Raw genomic sequence first — 16,457 nt, forward strand, 5'->3', positions numbered from 1 at the left:
AAAAGTCATCTGATCAAACCTGACACTTGAAAAATAAAAAGACATTTAAAAGTAGAAACGAAGAGATTTTTAAATTCCTTCCAATGCCCGAGTGTTGTTTATGAAACAAGTGGGCAGCAAGAAGAGACAAACAGACCTGACAAACACAGATGCCTTCCCAAAAACCTATCCCAAACTCAGTACTCACAATCTCAGCTTTACTCAGAAACCATTTGAGGTAGTCTTCCTGGATGTCCACGAGGCTGGTGATGTCTGGGATGTAAAAGCGGTTGTACTCCACGTGTTGTGCCTTCAAGTTTACCTGGTAACATGGAACAAAAACCTGCTGATCTCCAGGAAATGTCACAGTACACGGCAGACTACAGATTACCGAGAACCATCTGACCGTGACACAAACACTTCCTTCTTGGATTGTATTGCCGAACAAGCACAGCTGAGAACGGCGAGTGTCGTTTGTGAATACCTTGTGGAGCTTTTCCAGCAGCCGAAGAGTTGCAAGAAAATAGTTCTCATAGAACATGGGCACGAGCACCGTCTTGCCTCCTGTTAGCATAAAGACAACAATGCTCTTGTACATGTCGACCATTCGGGTGAACACGCTGCCATCCACGATACACCACCAGTTGTCTGCAGAGACATAAAAAGGAGAGGAAAATAAATGACCTCAACCAAATACACCATGATATTTTATGGTGGACTCAAGTAGCACTGAGGTTGTCAGTTTCTTCTATGATGTATTGGAATTTCAGGAATTACACAATAGCAATGCTTCTGTTTTAGCAGTCAAATGAGCTTGCAAAGAAAAGCGTCTGGACTTCTTTAAGTTACTTGAAGACGTTTCACCTCTCATCCGAGACGCTTCTTCAGTTCTAAGGTCAAATGGTGGAGAGTCCCAGATATAAACCTAGTGGGAGTAACCCCCCCACAGAGGGACAAAAGGACCCCCTGATGATCCTCTAATCGCCTGAGCCAAGGTGTGAAACTGGGTGTGGGTCCCAATCAGCCAGAGTTTCGGATGAGTTACTCACCCGAAACTCTGGCTTCTCGGATGAGAGGTGAAACGTCTTCAAGTAACTTAAAGAAGTCCAGACGCTTTTCTTTGCAAGCTCCTTTGACTACGATGACCTGGATGACTGAGAACCTTCACAGACATTCTGTTTTAGCACTTAAATAATTTAAAGCCACTTCATTAGATACACCTGTTCAACAACTTGTTAACACAAATATCTTATTAGCCAACCACAGGGCAGTAACTAATTAGGGATGTACGCAAGTTCAAACTGAGCACTGAATGGGGAAGAAAGATGATTTAAGTGACTCTGGACGTGGCGTGGTTGTTGTGCTAGATAGGCTGGTGTGAGTATTTCGGAACCTGCTGATATAATTTGAATTTCCCATATAAATATCTTCAGGGTTTACATCGATCGTGGCTCAAGAGTTGGGAGTTCGCCTTGTAATCGGAAGGTTGCCGGTTCGAGCCTCGGCTTGGACAGTCTCAGTCGTTGTGTCCTTGGGCAAGACACTTCACCCGTTGCCTACTGGTGGTGGTCAGAGGGCCCGGTGGCGCCAGTGTCCGGCAGCCTCGCCTCTGTCAGTGCGCCCCAGGGTGGCTGTGGCTACAATGTAGCTTGCCATCACCAGTGTGTGAATGTGTGTGTGAATGGGTGGATGACTGGATATGTAAAGTGCTTTGGGGTCCTTAGGGACTAGTAAAGCGCTATATAAATACAGGCCATTTACACAAAATAGCCTGAGAAGGAGAAACCATCCACTGAGCAGTAGTTCAAAATGTTTTGCTGCCAAAGACCAAAGAGCAGAATGGCAAGACTGCTTCGAGCTGACAATAAGGGCACAGGAACTCAAATAACCACTCGTTATAACCAAGGTATGCAAAAAAGCATCTTTGAACTCACAATATGTCAGACCTGGAAGAAAATGGGCTACAACAACAGAAGAACACACCAGTTGCTACTCATGAGAGTTAAGAACAGGAATTTGAGACCACAGTTCACACAGGCTCAGACAGAAGACTGAAACACGTTGCCTGGCCTGATGAATCTCCATTTCTGCTGTGACATTCAGATGGCAGGGTTCAAATTTGGCATGAACAACATGAAATCGTGGCTCCATCCTGCCTTGTAATGACAGTTCAGGCTGGTGGTGTGGGGCACATTTTCTTGGCACACTGTGGGACAGTTAGCACCATTTGAGCATAGTTTAAATCCCACAGCATACCTGAATACTGTTGCTGATAATGTCCATCCCTTTATGACACAGTGTACTGTCCCTTCTGAGGAAGCAGCAGGATAACGCACCACGTCACAAATGTCAAATCATCTCATCGTTTTTGATCATAGCAGTGAGTTCGCTGCACTCAAATGGACTCCACAGTCCAAATCTCAGAGCACATTTGCGATGTGATGGAATGAGAGATTTTCATCATGGACAAATCTGCTGAAACTGTGTGACATTACTGTGTCAATGAGAACCAAAATCTGAGGAATGTTTCCAGCACCTTGTTAAATCGATGCCATGAAGTATTAAAGCAGTTCTGATAGCAAAAAGGGGTCTAAGGTGTAACTAATAAAATGGCCAGTGAATGTATGTTTGTGTGGCGTAGACCAGACATGCATGAACAGTTTTACGCAGCAGTCGGTCACATGTGCAGAGGTGAACAAACCTTTCTCCAGAGCGCTTTTGTCACTTGTCTGTATTATTGCAGCAGCACTATGAATATCTTTGAAAGTGTCAACAACATTTTATGAAATATCATCCAAATATTTAAAATAAATGCACGAAAGTAATTTTCAAGACCCACCAAGAAAAAAAACAAACATTATTATTATTAAACTGATTCATGTGGCCACAGAGTGAAGACTAAACTAGCAGACGGGCTAGTAACTGACCTTTACCTCTGTTAAAACCCCTAGTTTTCCTCAAATATCAGTAGTGAGTTCAAAAATCCATATGAGCCAGGCTCTAATGTTTGAAGATGCTGTGAAAATATTGTTGTCCGGGTGGTGTTTTTTTATCTGTTGCTGACGAAGGACACGTAGCACAGATATGGACGAGGATACCGATATATTCTAAACATCAGCGTAAGCTTAACATGGTGGGACATAGCACAGAGTTGCTGAGCTTCACAGTTCTCAGTTATCTCCCAAAGTCAAATCTGAATGAAAAACTGTATTCAGTGTGGTCGTGCAAATGTAATACCCAATACTTTGCTGGGGTTGGCATCTAGCCGCAGAATAGCCATTGCTAGGGGTATAGTGAGGCGGATGTAGTTTTTGGAGTCCTGCAGGGCCGGGTACTCTGACAAGATGAGGTAGATCCTCATGGCCTCGACATCAGGAGGGGAGCGTGGCAGCTGAGGGATCAGCAGGCTCTCAAAACTCTTGGTGGCCTAAACAAGAGAGAGAGGATGCAGACATTACACCCTCTGTTTAGTTACACTGCTCAGAGAAAGAAGATTCATGTTAGAGACAAAATGCAGTCAGAGAATTATTAGGGTTTTACTGTTTTTAAAAAAAAAAAAAAAAAAAAAAAAAAGCTGAATGTGATGGGATATTTTTATATTTCCAAACAAGCTGGATGAATGAGGCAGCAGTGATAAAACGTCAGTTGCTAAATTTTGCAAGAGGTTATTTAGTGGTTGGGGAAAGAGGCCTCAGCCTGTATCAATCAGACTGAGGCCACTTCAGTCCCAAACATAACATTAGTGCGCCAATGTTAGGAGTCGTCAACCAGTTCTCCATTTTGTGCCATGGATCTGTGGCAGAACTTGATGTACTTTCAAAACATGGATTTTCTTTTTTTTTTCTTTTTTTATTCCACCAAATGAATGGTTACAAAGCAAACCCTGCATGTATTAAACCTGCATCATTAAGGAGCCAAAACACAAAGCGTTTCAGACAAAAATCACTTTCTATCACATTCATTGATACCAATTTCTATGAAAATCACTATGGATTTAGACGTTGGTGACCTACATACAAACAATGAGGTTTTAATTTGGAGTGAGCAGCTGATTTTCAGCAGCAACATCTACAGCCAGAGGCACAGGGGTTCATTAGGATTCACGCAGAACTCCTTCAATTCCTGAGATTAACTGTTTGACACTAAATCTTTCACAGCTCTCACCAGCTTTGTCTGGTGACAGTTACATTACATTCATTGCTTATGAATCCACTTTATGTGTAATAGCTTAAAAGGTAATTGATTAGGTGATTAGAGTAAACCAAAACATGTATGCTATTTTCTTTAGTATACAAGGGATAGCTCAGTAGGTAGAGTGGTGGCCCCATGATCGGAAGGTCGGGGGTTCAACTCCACTGAACGGCTACCCTGAGGTACCCCTGAGCAAGGTACCGTCCCTACACACTGCTCCCCGGGCGCTGCATTGGTGGCTGCCCACTGCTTCACTGGGTGAATGGGTTAAATGCAGAGGAACTATTTCCCTATGGGGACTAACACATACACATTATTATTCATGCTTCTGGTCAGATAAAGAAAGTCAGACAACAACAGGAGCCATTATCAAACACATGCACCATGTGTCCTTAGAGACATACAGTAAACTGGGTTTGGAGGTTAGAAGCAGTACCTGCTCCATGAGTTCAGAGAAAGCTGGTTTGCTCAGAGTCTCAAACAGCATTCTGACAGAGTTGAGATCGATGCCTGGGATCTTTGGGTTGGTTTTGAAATGGGTATCATCACTGAGAGAAAGCAGATAAAGAAAGATATAAGTGAGATCTCAGCAAAGGATAAAAAACAGAGCTCATATTCAGGGAATTCGTGATAAAGCTTTGATGGAAAGTTGCTTTGGATTAAACACAGGTCTACTCCAAGCTGTCATCCAGCAAGTCAGCTGTGAGTCACCTTTAGGTAGGTGTGATAATACTCACTGCAATATAAGCAATGGTTAAGTATACATGCAGCCTAAATGTATTTACGTCTATCCCTAAGCAGATCTCTTCTTCTGCCTGGGAGATGACGAGAGTGAGAACCAGTTGATAAACACACTCGCTGCTTCGCCTTAAACAACCCTCAACATATCACTGACACTGAGCATTAAAGATTTAGCTATCTGTAAATGCCATCTTCCTTCCCTATAGGCACAACAAGACAAATACTGACTGACACAGTGGACTGATCCCTAATGGCAACTATTTACAGCACTGTAGCTCAGGTGGCAGAGCAGGTCAGCCACTAATCAGAAGGTCGGTGGTTCGATCCCAGGCTGCCTCCCGGCTGCATGCCAAATATCCTTGGGCAAGATACTAACCCCGTGTTTGCCTACTGGTGGTGGTCAGAGGGCCTGGTGGCGCCAGTGTCCAGCAGCCTCGCCTCTGTCAGTGCGCCCCAGGGCAGCTGTGGCTACAACGTAGCTTGCCATTGCAATTGTGTGAATGGGTGAATGACTGTAGTGTAAAGCGCTTTGGGGTCCTTAGGGACTGAGTAAAGCGCTATACAAATGCAGGCCATTTACCATTTACCACTCAGTCAGATTAGACGTGATCCTGTGGAGACTGTTTGTCAAAGAGCAAACAGTGCTCACAGTGCTGCAGATGGTGCAGCGGTTTGTGCTACAAAACTACTGAGTCACAGCAATGACCCATTAAATTCAGAGAACTCTCTGAGCTTAAAGCACCATCTGAGCAGTTTTGGGTCCCAACTGTGATGCTAATACTTCCTGTGCATGGATGTGCTCTGAACAACTGCAGCAAATCCCACAGCTGTACCTAATAAAAGGAGATACAAATACAGTTTTTATGGCTACATTTTTGGGAAGGTTTTCATGTTATTAACTAAGGCAGAAACTAACATTTATTTCCATTTAGTCAGACAATTAGTACAAGTCTGTCCTCCTGTATTTCATATGCACTACTTACTTACTTTATGATGGATGTTACTATTTGTTTTACCTCCTGTGGCATTTCAGTTTTTGAAAGATTCATTTTTCACACATGTGTCTGTGAGGCCTTTTTTTCCAACCCGGTGACCTCTACAACTCATTCCCAGGACGCGATAAGTATCTGCTGATTAGTTTGTCCTACATACATCATGATGTCAACACACAGGTTGATGGACTCGCACAGATCTCGCTAACCAAACAGATAGCATCTTTCCCAGGCCTGACAATCAGCTGGATAAGATGATATGCATTGATTTGAGGGTATTTGACAGAGAAAGTACATCTTTGTGAGTTGATCACACGGCATGCGTTTCCTTCATTTATGGCACACACCTGAAGGGCTTAAGAAGTTACTCTGTGATGAATCTGTACTAATAAAACGCTAACAGATCCTTCTTGTTTCCTTTTTTTTTTTAAACCTTTGTTGGGGACTGTGGTGCCCTTTTTTGTCCTAAAATACTGGGAGAGTTTCTGTGGCAGCATTCAGTGGAAAAACTGCAATTTTGATGTCGAGCGCGACTGCAGTTTGTGCCATCTGTCACCTGCCTGAACCAAGGCCAAATATCCTGAGCATGTGCTATTTTTGGCTCAGCACAGTAGCGATACAGACGTAGCACACGTGCAGCACATAATTGTACTAACTATTTTAAATATGCCGTGCCTGTCTAACATAAATCATTGTCACATTTTCAACCTGCAGAAATCAAACACTTCTTCTAATAATAACACAGACAGTGACGGAGAACGAAGAATAAAATATCTGGTCATAACTTGTCATCCAGATGGTATGCATGCATCCAAGTTTTGTTTGGCAAATACTGACTAAATCCTGCACTATTAAGGTGGGAACTTAAACATTTTTATCACCTCTTAATTAATTATTTCAGCTCTTCTTTACACTTCGCATTTTGGTGCTATATCTTATTAACTGTTAAATGTTTCCTCCTCAAGGTCAACACTGTCTTCTTTTTCTTAAAGGTGAAAATAAAATTACAAGTCTGACTTAAGTAAAAGTAGCAAAATCTAATTTATATGAAGTACCTTTTCTAAAGAAAAAATATCTTGTCTATGTAGATTCACTAATACTCTTAGCACTGTAAGCTTTTAGAAAAGCTCTTAGAAAAATGTAAGCTCAGTGGTGTTTTGTCTTCCACTGAAGGTTTTTGCATTAATACATGCAACCGTGCTCCAATATAAAACAAGTCCTGACTGCACTATTTGTGTATTTCTCATATTGATGCAGGTGAGGTCTATGCACCTTTGGTCCAAGAAGCTGGCATTCCAGCACGCCGTCGACGACAGCTGAACTATGACGTCACTGTAAACGAAACACACATTACAATGAAAATGTAACGGGGGAGACTTTCCAGTGATTAAAGTGAATTAAGCTCTGTGTGTATTTGTGTAAACCAATTATATATGAGTCTACATTCTATCTTATAATCTAAAATATCTGACACAATACCCTTTTATCGTTGGCTTACTTTGTGATGCTAGAGTCTGTGTTGTACATCAGTTTCAGCCTCAACGAATTCAAACTTTCATAATTGATTGGTGAGAGACTTTTGCCAATATTAATCACTCTGAAGTCTTCCGAGGGGACAGAGGTCTGTAGAGGGGAAGACAGAGAACACATAACACCACTGTTACAAACACGGAAGACTTTGCTTTGGTCCTTTGCAGTCTGTGTGGGAAAGTTTGATCTGGGTTGCGTCGACAAAATAAAGAGGCCACGCCTGAGATGGAAATGTTTTGGCTAAGCACTTTACATCTTTATCAGCCTACGTTCCTGACAGTTTGCTTGAAAGTTACATTTTTTTAACCAGATAAAGGCTCCAAATACAGAGTTCCATCAACTGAACTGGTTAAAGCTGAGACATTAACGCCACCCTGTGGTGAAACACTAAACCTAAGTAACACAGACATGATTGCTTGGAGTTTTTGGATGTGATTGCTTAGAATTATACAGCGTGCTGCAGGAAACTAAGAAGCATATGTGTGTCCCATATGGTTAATCATTTTTTAATTCCTGATGGTTTTTAGAGTACATCTTTGATTTTCAGTTTCACATTTCTCTATATTTTTAACATGAAAATAAATAACAAAGCATTTATGTAATTCATGAAAATTCAAACAAACAATAACAATGGTAAAACTGGAAGTAAGTATATATTTTTAATTTTAAAAAATGTGATATTTTAGTATTAATCTTTATGAAATCACATACCTGCTCATTAGAGTACAATAAGAAGCTATGGTCTCCTCCACAGATGATTTTGGTCACGGTATACTGTTTTGATTCTAATTAAGAAACATAAAAAAGAGATAGACACTGAACATAATAACAGGGAATAAAATATATATATTTCACACTTTAAATCACTTTAAACTGCATGTGTCTGTAAAGATTCCTCACCTTGAGAAAAAAGATGATACACAGTAATGAAGGATAAAGAATAATACACTGTGGAAGCATAAAGCAATCATAAAGCATTTGGCTCAAAAGCTCTTCTTTGTGCTATTTCAATTTGATATACATGGCAGAATAAATTGTGTTCTTGCAGTCTCCTTACAATATATATATATATATTTTAAATCTCTGCTGTGACTCACACCCCCTAGCCTACATTACAAGCAGATTGCAGGATGATTTCTGGTAAATCCAACAGAAGACACTGCTGTGCAAATACAAGCTGTTTTGGCTGAATACCAACTATCCTCTTGGTTGTTTTGGCAACAGCAACTGGAGCCAAATCAGAAATACCTCCGCAAGACAGTGAAGCAGCAGAGTCTAGCTGGACACTAACAAAGCCCACTGTATCGTTATCAGTCTGTTCTTTCTGTTTTAAGACTTCGTAAATTGTAAATTCTCTCAAAGTTCTCCATTGTCTTCAAGGAAAAAATCGGAAACAAGGTTCCCAGGACCATAATGGTTAGGCCAAATAAAACTGTAACATTCACAGCTGCCTGCCTGGATTTCCACTGCAGTTACCAGTAAAGGCACAAACAGGAAACATGTCTAACAAACGTGAGAAGTGGGAATGAGGCACTTTTAAAAAGGCATTCGGTCACAAGCATATAGGGACTGATCGGCAAGTCCTCTGCTTACCTCTTCTATGGAATTTTCCAGTCAGGAAACTGGCCTTGACAGGAAATGGGCTTCTGGCATCCCCCAGTATTCCTGTTCCCAGCTGGCCATGGCTGTTACAACCAAACGCATATACCACGCCAGAGGAAGGCACGAACGCCAACGTGTGGTGCCTGGCAAAAGGAAAAACCACGAAATGAAGAAACTCAAAAAAGTAAATTTACCACTTTGATAGTTACACATTTACAGCATTAGATATGCAGTTAACATTATCAAAGGTACCTTACAGCTCTCTGATTTAACATGTTCAGTTTAGATCAGTTGTTTTTGCAGCAGATATTTTTTAATTATTACTAATGTTTATATATTTTTTTAATTTGGATTCTCAAAGAGAAGTTTTGTTCTAACGGTCAAGAGGATAAAAGAAATAACTGAGCAAAAAAAAGATGCAACAAATGTCTGTGGCTGGAAGCAAAACAATCAAAGCTATTAACATTTAAGGGACAAGGTAACTTTCTATAAGTCTTTTCAGTATTCCTTTCCCATCAGGTGTGGAGAAAATACTAAAACAAAATAAACAAAAAAACACACACCGTACAAGAGAGTTAAAACTGCGGCTTTCTGAGAGTCAAAAAAAAGTTTAAGCTTCATAAACATAGACTTTACTCCAGTGTTGTTTTACTTGGTTCCATGAGATCGTATGGGTATAACCAACAAAAGCCCTCTGTAGGTTTATCAGAGACAGTACCTGCCACAGGTGATTTGGGACACCTCGGTGCCCATGAGCTCCAGCACTCGTCTAGGTAAAAGCTCACTATTGGTGGAGCCGTGACCCAGCTGACCCCACGAGCCATCACCAAACGTAAACAAGCCGCCATCCTGCCAGGAACAGTAAACACACTGACCTTTTCCGTGCTTTTTTCCATTTAAGAGGGAAACTTTATGCATAGTCTTGCACTAAAACACTTATGGCACACGTTAGGTGGTAGATTAAGATAAGATGGGGTTAGACCGTGTGGTTGGAATAAGACTCAGTTTTTAACTCTGTATTAACAGAGTGTTGTGTAAAATAATATAAATCTCTGGCACCAATTTTTATGGCAGCTAAACAAGAACGACCTAACAAAACAAGACTTTATAATATCTGGTTGCATAATATCTGTTACTAGAAATGGCCAAAATTAAACATCCATATGTAAAGCATGTACAACACAGTTAAACATAAATCATACCTTTGTCAAGGCTGCTGTATGTTCATCTCCACAGCTGATGTAAACAACTTTCTGAGATCTCAAAAATTTGATGTGGCATGGGACGGCACGATCTGTGGAAGGCGACAACACACGAGCGAGTCCACACTGTTAAACACTTCAACCAGATGAGTCCACTCAAATTAAGAAGATGCTGGAAAACACTTAAACTTTTGCATTCTGATTTAGCACCATAATGGCAACTAAACTAAACGTGGATATGTTAATTAATTAAATTATTTAATTATTTAATATTGAGGATCATTTCCATGAAATGTTAATAAATAGATCTCTTCTCCAAAATGGTGACCTCTAACTACTCATAAAACAAAAAATGAGCGTGAGAGCAATCAAGCTCGTTGCCATTGTTCCACAGACAATGGCAACAATACCGTTTTGCGGTAGATTTGCTGCTGTTGTCCTGTGGCCTGACCCAGTATTGGCCAAACTTTAAATGTCAGGTAGACATCTAAAGTTTGACTCTACAACACTTTGGTATCCGGAGGAGTTCATGGTCAACTCCATGACTCCAAGGTGCCCAAATCATCACCCCTCCACCACCGTGCTGACAGATGGTATGAGGTGTTTATGCTGACATGCTGTGTTTAATTTTTCCAAATGGTGCTGTGCATTATGGCCAAACATCTGCACGTTGGCATAATGATAAATGGTAAATGAACTAGTTCTTATATAGTGCTTTTCTCCTCTAGCTGACCACTAAAGCACTTTATACAACATGCCTCATTCACACATTCACATCCATTCTATGCTTAAGTGCTTTCTATGTGACATTCAGAGACACAATAGAAATAGAAGCTTCCTATTAGTAGATGACCTGCTCTACCTCCTAAACTACAGCCACCCCAACGGCCTCATCTGTCCAAAGGACTTTATTCAAGAAGTCTTGCAATTTTCTCAGATGCAACTTTTCAAACCTAAGCTGTGCTGTCATGTTATTTTTAGAGAGAACAGGCTTCCTCCTGGTAACCCTTACAAATAAGTAGAGGTGGGAATCACCATACATCCCACGATACGATATTATCACAATACTTAACGCACGATACGATATTATTGCAATTTTTTTTAAATATTTTGCGATATTCAGATTCTGTACATAAAGGTAAACTTTATCAATATTTATTTTATCTAATATCAAAGTCTCACACTCAGTCTCTCATTTCAGTCAGTTTTATTGTTGACAAACTGAACGGTTTGTATTACAGTCTAGTCCAACTTAACTGAATGCAACCATCTGGTACAATTATAGCTATTCTGAACTTTGAAATTTATGAAAACTATGCAGCCCCTTCAGCAACTGAAGAATTTGAAAGTAAATTAAAACAAAATATAATTTTACATTAAATAAAAAAGTTTTAAACTTAATTAAAATAAAACATGTCTTAAATTAAAATAAGTAAACTGTCATGTTTATTGCTGCCAAAAAAAAAGTTACACACATTTGGACAGTGAAGGAATGTCAGGATTCTTGCTCAGAAAAAGGATCAACATGCTCTGAAGTCAGAGCATGTTCCAGTCCACAAAAACTTTTTTTGTAACAAAATATCGATTTCTGCTGTCCCTGTATCGATACATTATTAGCAAACAAAATATCACGATACTACACAGTATCGATTTTTTCCCCCCACCCCTACAAACACTTGTTCAGATTTTTTCTATTTGTACCATCATGAACTTTACAATTACCTGCTAATAGAGGCCTCTAGAGTCTGAGATGTAGCTGCTGGGTTTTTTGCAGTTTCTCTATGTATTGCTCAGTTTGAATTTGCTGAGACGTCCTTTCCAGGGAAGATTGTGGCATTGTGTTAAGACGTGAATGCTTCAGATCAGAAAGTGCCAAAACGTCTGCTTTGATAGCGGTACTCACACTTGACAGTCATTATTAATTATTAATAGTACCTAGCTGTTACTTAACCTCTAAAATATTATCAAAAGAGTACAGGTGAACTTAGTTTTTCACAACACCATGTGGAGTACTGTGAAAACCTTTTTTTTTTCCCAAGCGCGAATAAATTGATAAAAATGTGAGACACAATATTACGTAAAGATTTATATAATTTGCATGAAGCTCTACACTCTGCATTATATCATATAACAGTCGCTGTTCTTTCTAACCAGGTGATTATTACCTTGTTTATCATTAAGGCCCAGTTGTCCAGCTCTGTTTTTGCCCCAGCCAAATACAGCTCCAGACAATGAGAGGGCAAAACTGTGGTCTCCTCCTGCCGTTATTTGTGCCAAAGGAATTCCTGCCAGAGACTTTAGAGGATGAGGGAACAGCTTGCTGGGCTCTCCTTTCCCCAACCCGAGCTGCCCGCTGGTGTTCTGGCCCCATGTGAACAGCTGGCCATCTGAGAGGAAAAACGCACATCATGAACTTTACCTCACATCAACACCAATAATGAACACAAAATACAGGGCAGATGTCTGTTTTATAGAGTGGCTATATTTAGAGCTGTTACAGGGTGTGGCTCAGACCTACATATTGCCAAAACATCAACAACACCAAATGTTTTCATTTATAGCCAAACTTAAATCAAGTCAAAGCTTACACCAAACATAAATAAATACACAACTTTTCAGGCTGACAGATAAATCACAGACCCCATTATCCTGTTAGTATTAATACATGAAGCTATGTGTGTTTAGCCCCAAGAAGCTGTGGTTCAACATCTGATCACATTTCTTTGGACAAAAAACAGTCAATTTAAAATCTCCCATAATGCAAAACCATTGCATTTTCTCAAACTATGCTCTCCTCCCTTTGCAATCACATATTTTAATGAAAATATTATGTCTTGAGTCCTAGTCATGCTAACCTTGATGCTGATGGTTGACACTTTGTTGTTACATTGATAAACACACACACTTGTTCTCCATCATTACTGCCTGGTGATTGCTCGTAAAACAGCCTTGACCATGTGCAAGTTTCACTCAGATCTGACCAATACTGTTAAGGCTTAACGCTTCTAGTGAACTGTGGACGAGCGGATAGATGAGCTAAAATTTAAGAATTTATGAGGGTTTTCTGATGCCATACATTTCAGCTCGATTGGACACAGTTGGGATCCAACATTCAGATCGTGAACAGTGATGAGGTGTTATAAAGAAATTGTCTTTCACACCTCTAGAAAGTGCGATGCAGTGCTGATTCCCACACATTACTTGAGAGATGCGATGGTCACACAGTCTTTTGACCAACCTAGGATAAATTTAAAAAGAAACAAAAACATTTGTTTATCAAGCTAAAAAATACACATTTAAAACATTTCTTGTTTAAGTAGATGATGCATGAAAAGGCTGGGAATTCCAAATAATGTCAAACCTGATGTCTATTGTCTTAGCTGATTATAGGCCAATCACAACCTTCCTAACCTGCCTTTTTCAAAAAGTCTTGAAAGAGTAGTTGTAAAACAGCTAACTAATCATCTGCAAAGAAATTGTTTATTTTAAAAGTTTCAGTCAGGTTTTAGAATGCATCAGATTGCAGAGACAGCTTTAGTGTAGGTTACAGATGGTTTTCTTATGGCCACTGATGGTAGATTCCTGTCTGTGCTTCTTCTAAACCTCGGTGCAATGAGGTTCGATGACCATAATTTAATTACAGCGATTAGAGCATGCTGTAGCTATTCAAGGTGGTTCGAATCACATCTATCTAATAGACTTTTTACTTGCTATTTAACTTTTATTTATACAGGTAGCCCCATTGAGACTCAACATCTCATTTACAAGAGAGATCTAATTCAGACAAACTTCGTAAAATTATAACACTTCAATTTGTTCATGTTAATTGGGAGTCCTCTTTACACACAAAGGTGAATTATGGAGTTCTACAAGGTTCCACACTAAAACCAGTTCTGTTTATATTATACATGCTTCCCTTAGGCGAGGGGTGTTGAAATCCAGTCCTCGAGAGCTACTGTCGCGCTCCTTCTTCCGACACACCTGAACCAAATGAATGACTTGTTACCAGGCCTTTGCCAAACTCGATGGCATGCTGAAGGGGTAATCCAATCATTTGATTCAGCTGTGTTGGAGTAGGGATGGATCTAAAAGCCGCAGCTCTTGAGGACTGGAGTTGGACACCCCTGCCTTAGGCAAAACATATATTTTCACTCCTATGCAGATGATGCCCAACTTTATCTATCCATGAAGCCAGAAAACACACACAACTTAGTGAAACTGCAGGAATCTCTGAAAGACAAAGACCTGGATGACCTATAATTCCTAAATTCCGCTACAAACTAAGGTTAGCATACGTGGCCCTAAAAAAAAAATCTTAGAAATATGTTACTATATGCTTACTCTAAATGGGATTACCTTGGCCTCCAGTAACACTGTGAGGAACCTTGGAGTCATTTTGACCAGGATGTTTTTCAATGCACACACTAAGCAAATATATAAGAACTGCTTTCTTCCTTTCGTGCAATCTCTTTCTCAGATTGATACTGAAAAACTAGTATTTATTACTTCTACGATGCAGTATGGTAATTATTGATCTCCTAAAAACTCACTGAAAAGCTTCCAGCTTTTCAGTGAGTTTTTGTCACGAGTACTGACAGGGACTAGAAAGAGCATATTTCACCCATACTGGCTTCTCTTCACTGGCTCCCTTTTAAATCCATAATAATCGGGTCCCATTTTATGTTAAAGACCTCATAGTACCGCATCACCACAATAGAGCACTTTGCTCTCAGACTGCAGGCTTACTTTTAATTCCTAGAGTAGTTAAAAGTAGAATGGGAGGAAGAGCCTTCAGCTTTCAGGCCCCTCTTTTGTGGAACCAGCTTCTAGTTTGGATTTTGGAGACAGACACCCACTTTCCTTTTCAGATTAGGCTTAAAACTTTGCTTTTTAATCAAACTTATAGTTAGGGCTTGATCCAGTGATCCTGAATCCTCCCTTAGTCATGCTGCAATAGGCCTAGTCGGCTGGAGGCTTCCGTGATGTACTGAGTGTTTTTTTTCTCTTACCATGTGTTTTTACACTAATCTTCATTAAATCATTAGTTATTAATAATTTCTTGCGCTCTTCCACAATGTGTCTTTCTCATGTCATCCTTCCCTTACCCCCAACTGGTCGAGCCAGATGGCCGCCCCTCCCTGAACCTGCCTCTGCCTGAGGTTTCTTCCTGTTAAAAGGGAGTTTTTCCTTCCCACTGTCACAAAAGCGCTTGCTCATAGGGGGTGATCTGATTATTGGGATTTTCACTGTATTACTGTAGGGTCTTTCTCTTACAATACAAAGTGTCTTGAGGCATCTATTGTTGTGACTGGGTGCTATATAAATAAAACTAAGTTGAACTGAATTATGAAAGGCTGCTGCATACAAAATACTGACTATTAAACTATCTCGCTGAGTATATGTTTACATGGGGCTTCTTCTCCTCCACTATAACACTGAGGTTAGTCTGAGTAACCAATGGATTAACAATGAAGATGTCACTGTAGTTTTTCTTTCTTTTTAATAATGATTTTGTGAGCATATAGATATAAATATATTTCTGATATATCTATTTAGTCTTAGTCTCTTTTGTCTGCTTTCTTCCCCTCATAAACTTTCAGTAAATTGTCTATTAAAAATAAAATTGTTTGTCAGGGCACTAATTGCTTATTCTAGAAAACGTTTTGCAAACCACTTATTACAGTAAAATCCCATTTTCCCAGTATTTGCATGTGAAAGACTTACAGGAAGTCTGTGACTAACAGTTTTCAAATAGGCTCTGATAAACCTGTCTACGTCTGCACGCTCTATGGACACACTTAGCTGTGGCAGTGGCCAGATGTACGCTGTACAAGTAGGTGCTAGGCTGCTGGTAAGTACTGTAAGTTTTCCTACTGGCATGTGTAATTCTGTGTGGCCAGGCTAAACCCTTCTTCCTATAAACTACACGGGCACCTGGGAATTCGAACAGTCGTCTCTGTGGTCCCCAGTCCCAGCTGTCCCCCATCACCAGCTCCCCAGGCAAACAGTTGACCCTGTTCATTCACTGCCATCGAATGCCCCCGACCGCATGACACCATCGCAATCTTTTGGGTATCCAGAGCCCCAACAACCTCTGTGAAGAGATGACAGGTCTACAGTAGAGGTCTTTTCATTACTTTTACTCTTTACCCATTTGTTTTTCAGTTATAAGTCTAAATATTTTAAACTACATGCTATTTATTATACAAGTATTTATTGT

The 16,457-nt window shown here is 40.1% G+C and overlaps 1 protein-coding gene across 1 annotated transcript in view; it reads right to left on the bottom strand.

Moving 5' to 3' along the window:
• herc3 (HECT and RLD domain containing E3 ubiquitin protein ligase 3) overlaps nt 1-16,457 on the bottom strand; it is a 34,363-nt gene that overhangs the window by 14,877 nt on the left and 3,029 nt on the right. Inside the window, exons 3-15 of the mRNA XM_085356904.1 lie at nt 16,172-16,331; nt 13,399-13,475; nt 12,403-12,624; nt 10,238-10,329; nt 9,754-9,884; nt 9,027-9,178; nt 8,145-8,218; nt 7,402-7,526; nt 7,176-7,235; nt 4,607-4,718; nt 3,217-3,406; nt 464-627; nt 188-301 (exon numbers count right to left, since the gene is read on the bottom strand). Of these exons, the coding sequence (XP_085213030.1) occupies nt 188-301; nt 464-627; nt 3,217-3,406; nt 4,607-4,718; nt 7,176-7,235; nt 7,402-7,526; nt 8,145-8,218; nt 9,027-9,178; nt 9,754-9,884; nt 10,238-10,329; nt 12,403-12,624; nt 13,399-13,475; nt 16,172-16,331 (1,673 nt within the window). The remainder of the gene's footprint in view (nt 1-187; nt 302-463; nt 628-3,216; nt 3,407-4,606; nt 4,719-7,175; nt 7,236-7,401; nt 7,527-8,144; nt 8,219-9,026; nt 9,179-9,753; nt 9,885-10,237; nt 10,330-12,402; nt 12,625-13,398; nt 13,476-16,171; nt 16,332-16,457) is intronic.

Source organism: Diplotaxodon limnothrissa, linkage group LG6, assembly GCF_057381915.1.
Source record: "Diplotaxodon limnothrissa isolate DT_005_m linkage group LG6, D_limnothrissa_male_GT1.1, whole genome shotgun sequence".
NCBI classification, from domain to species: domain Eukaryota; kingdom Metazoa; phylum Chordata; class Actinopteri; order Cichliformes; family Cichlidae; genus Diplotaxodon; species Diplotaxodon limnothrissa.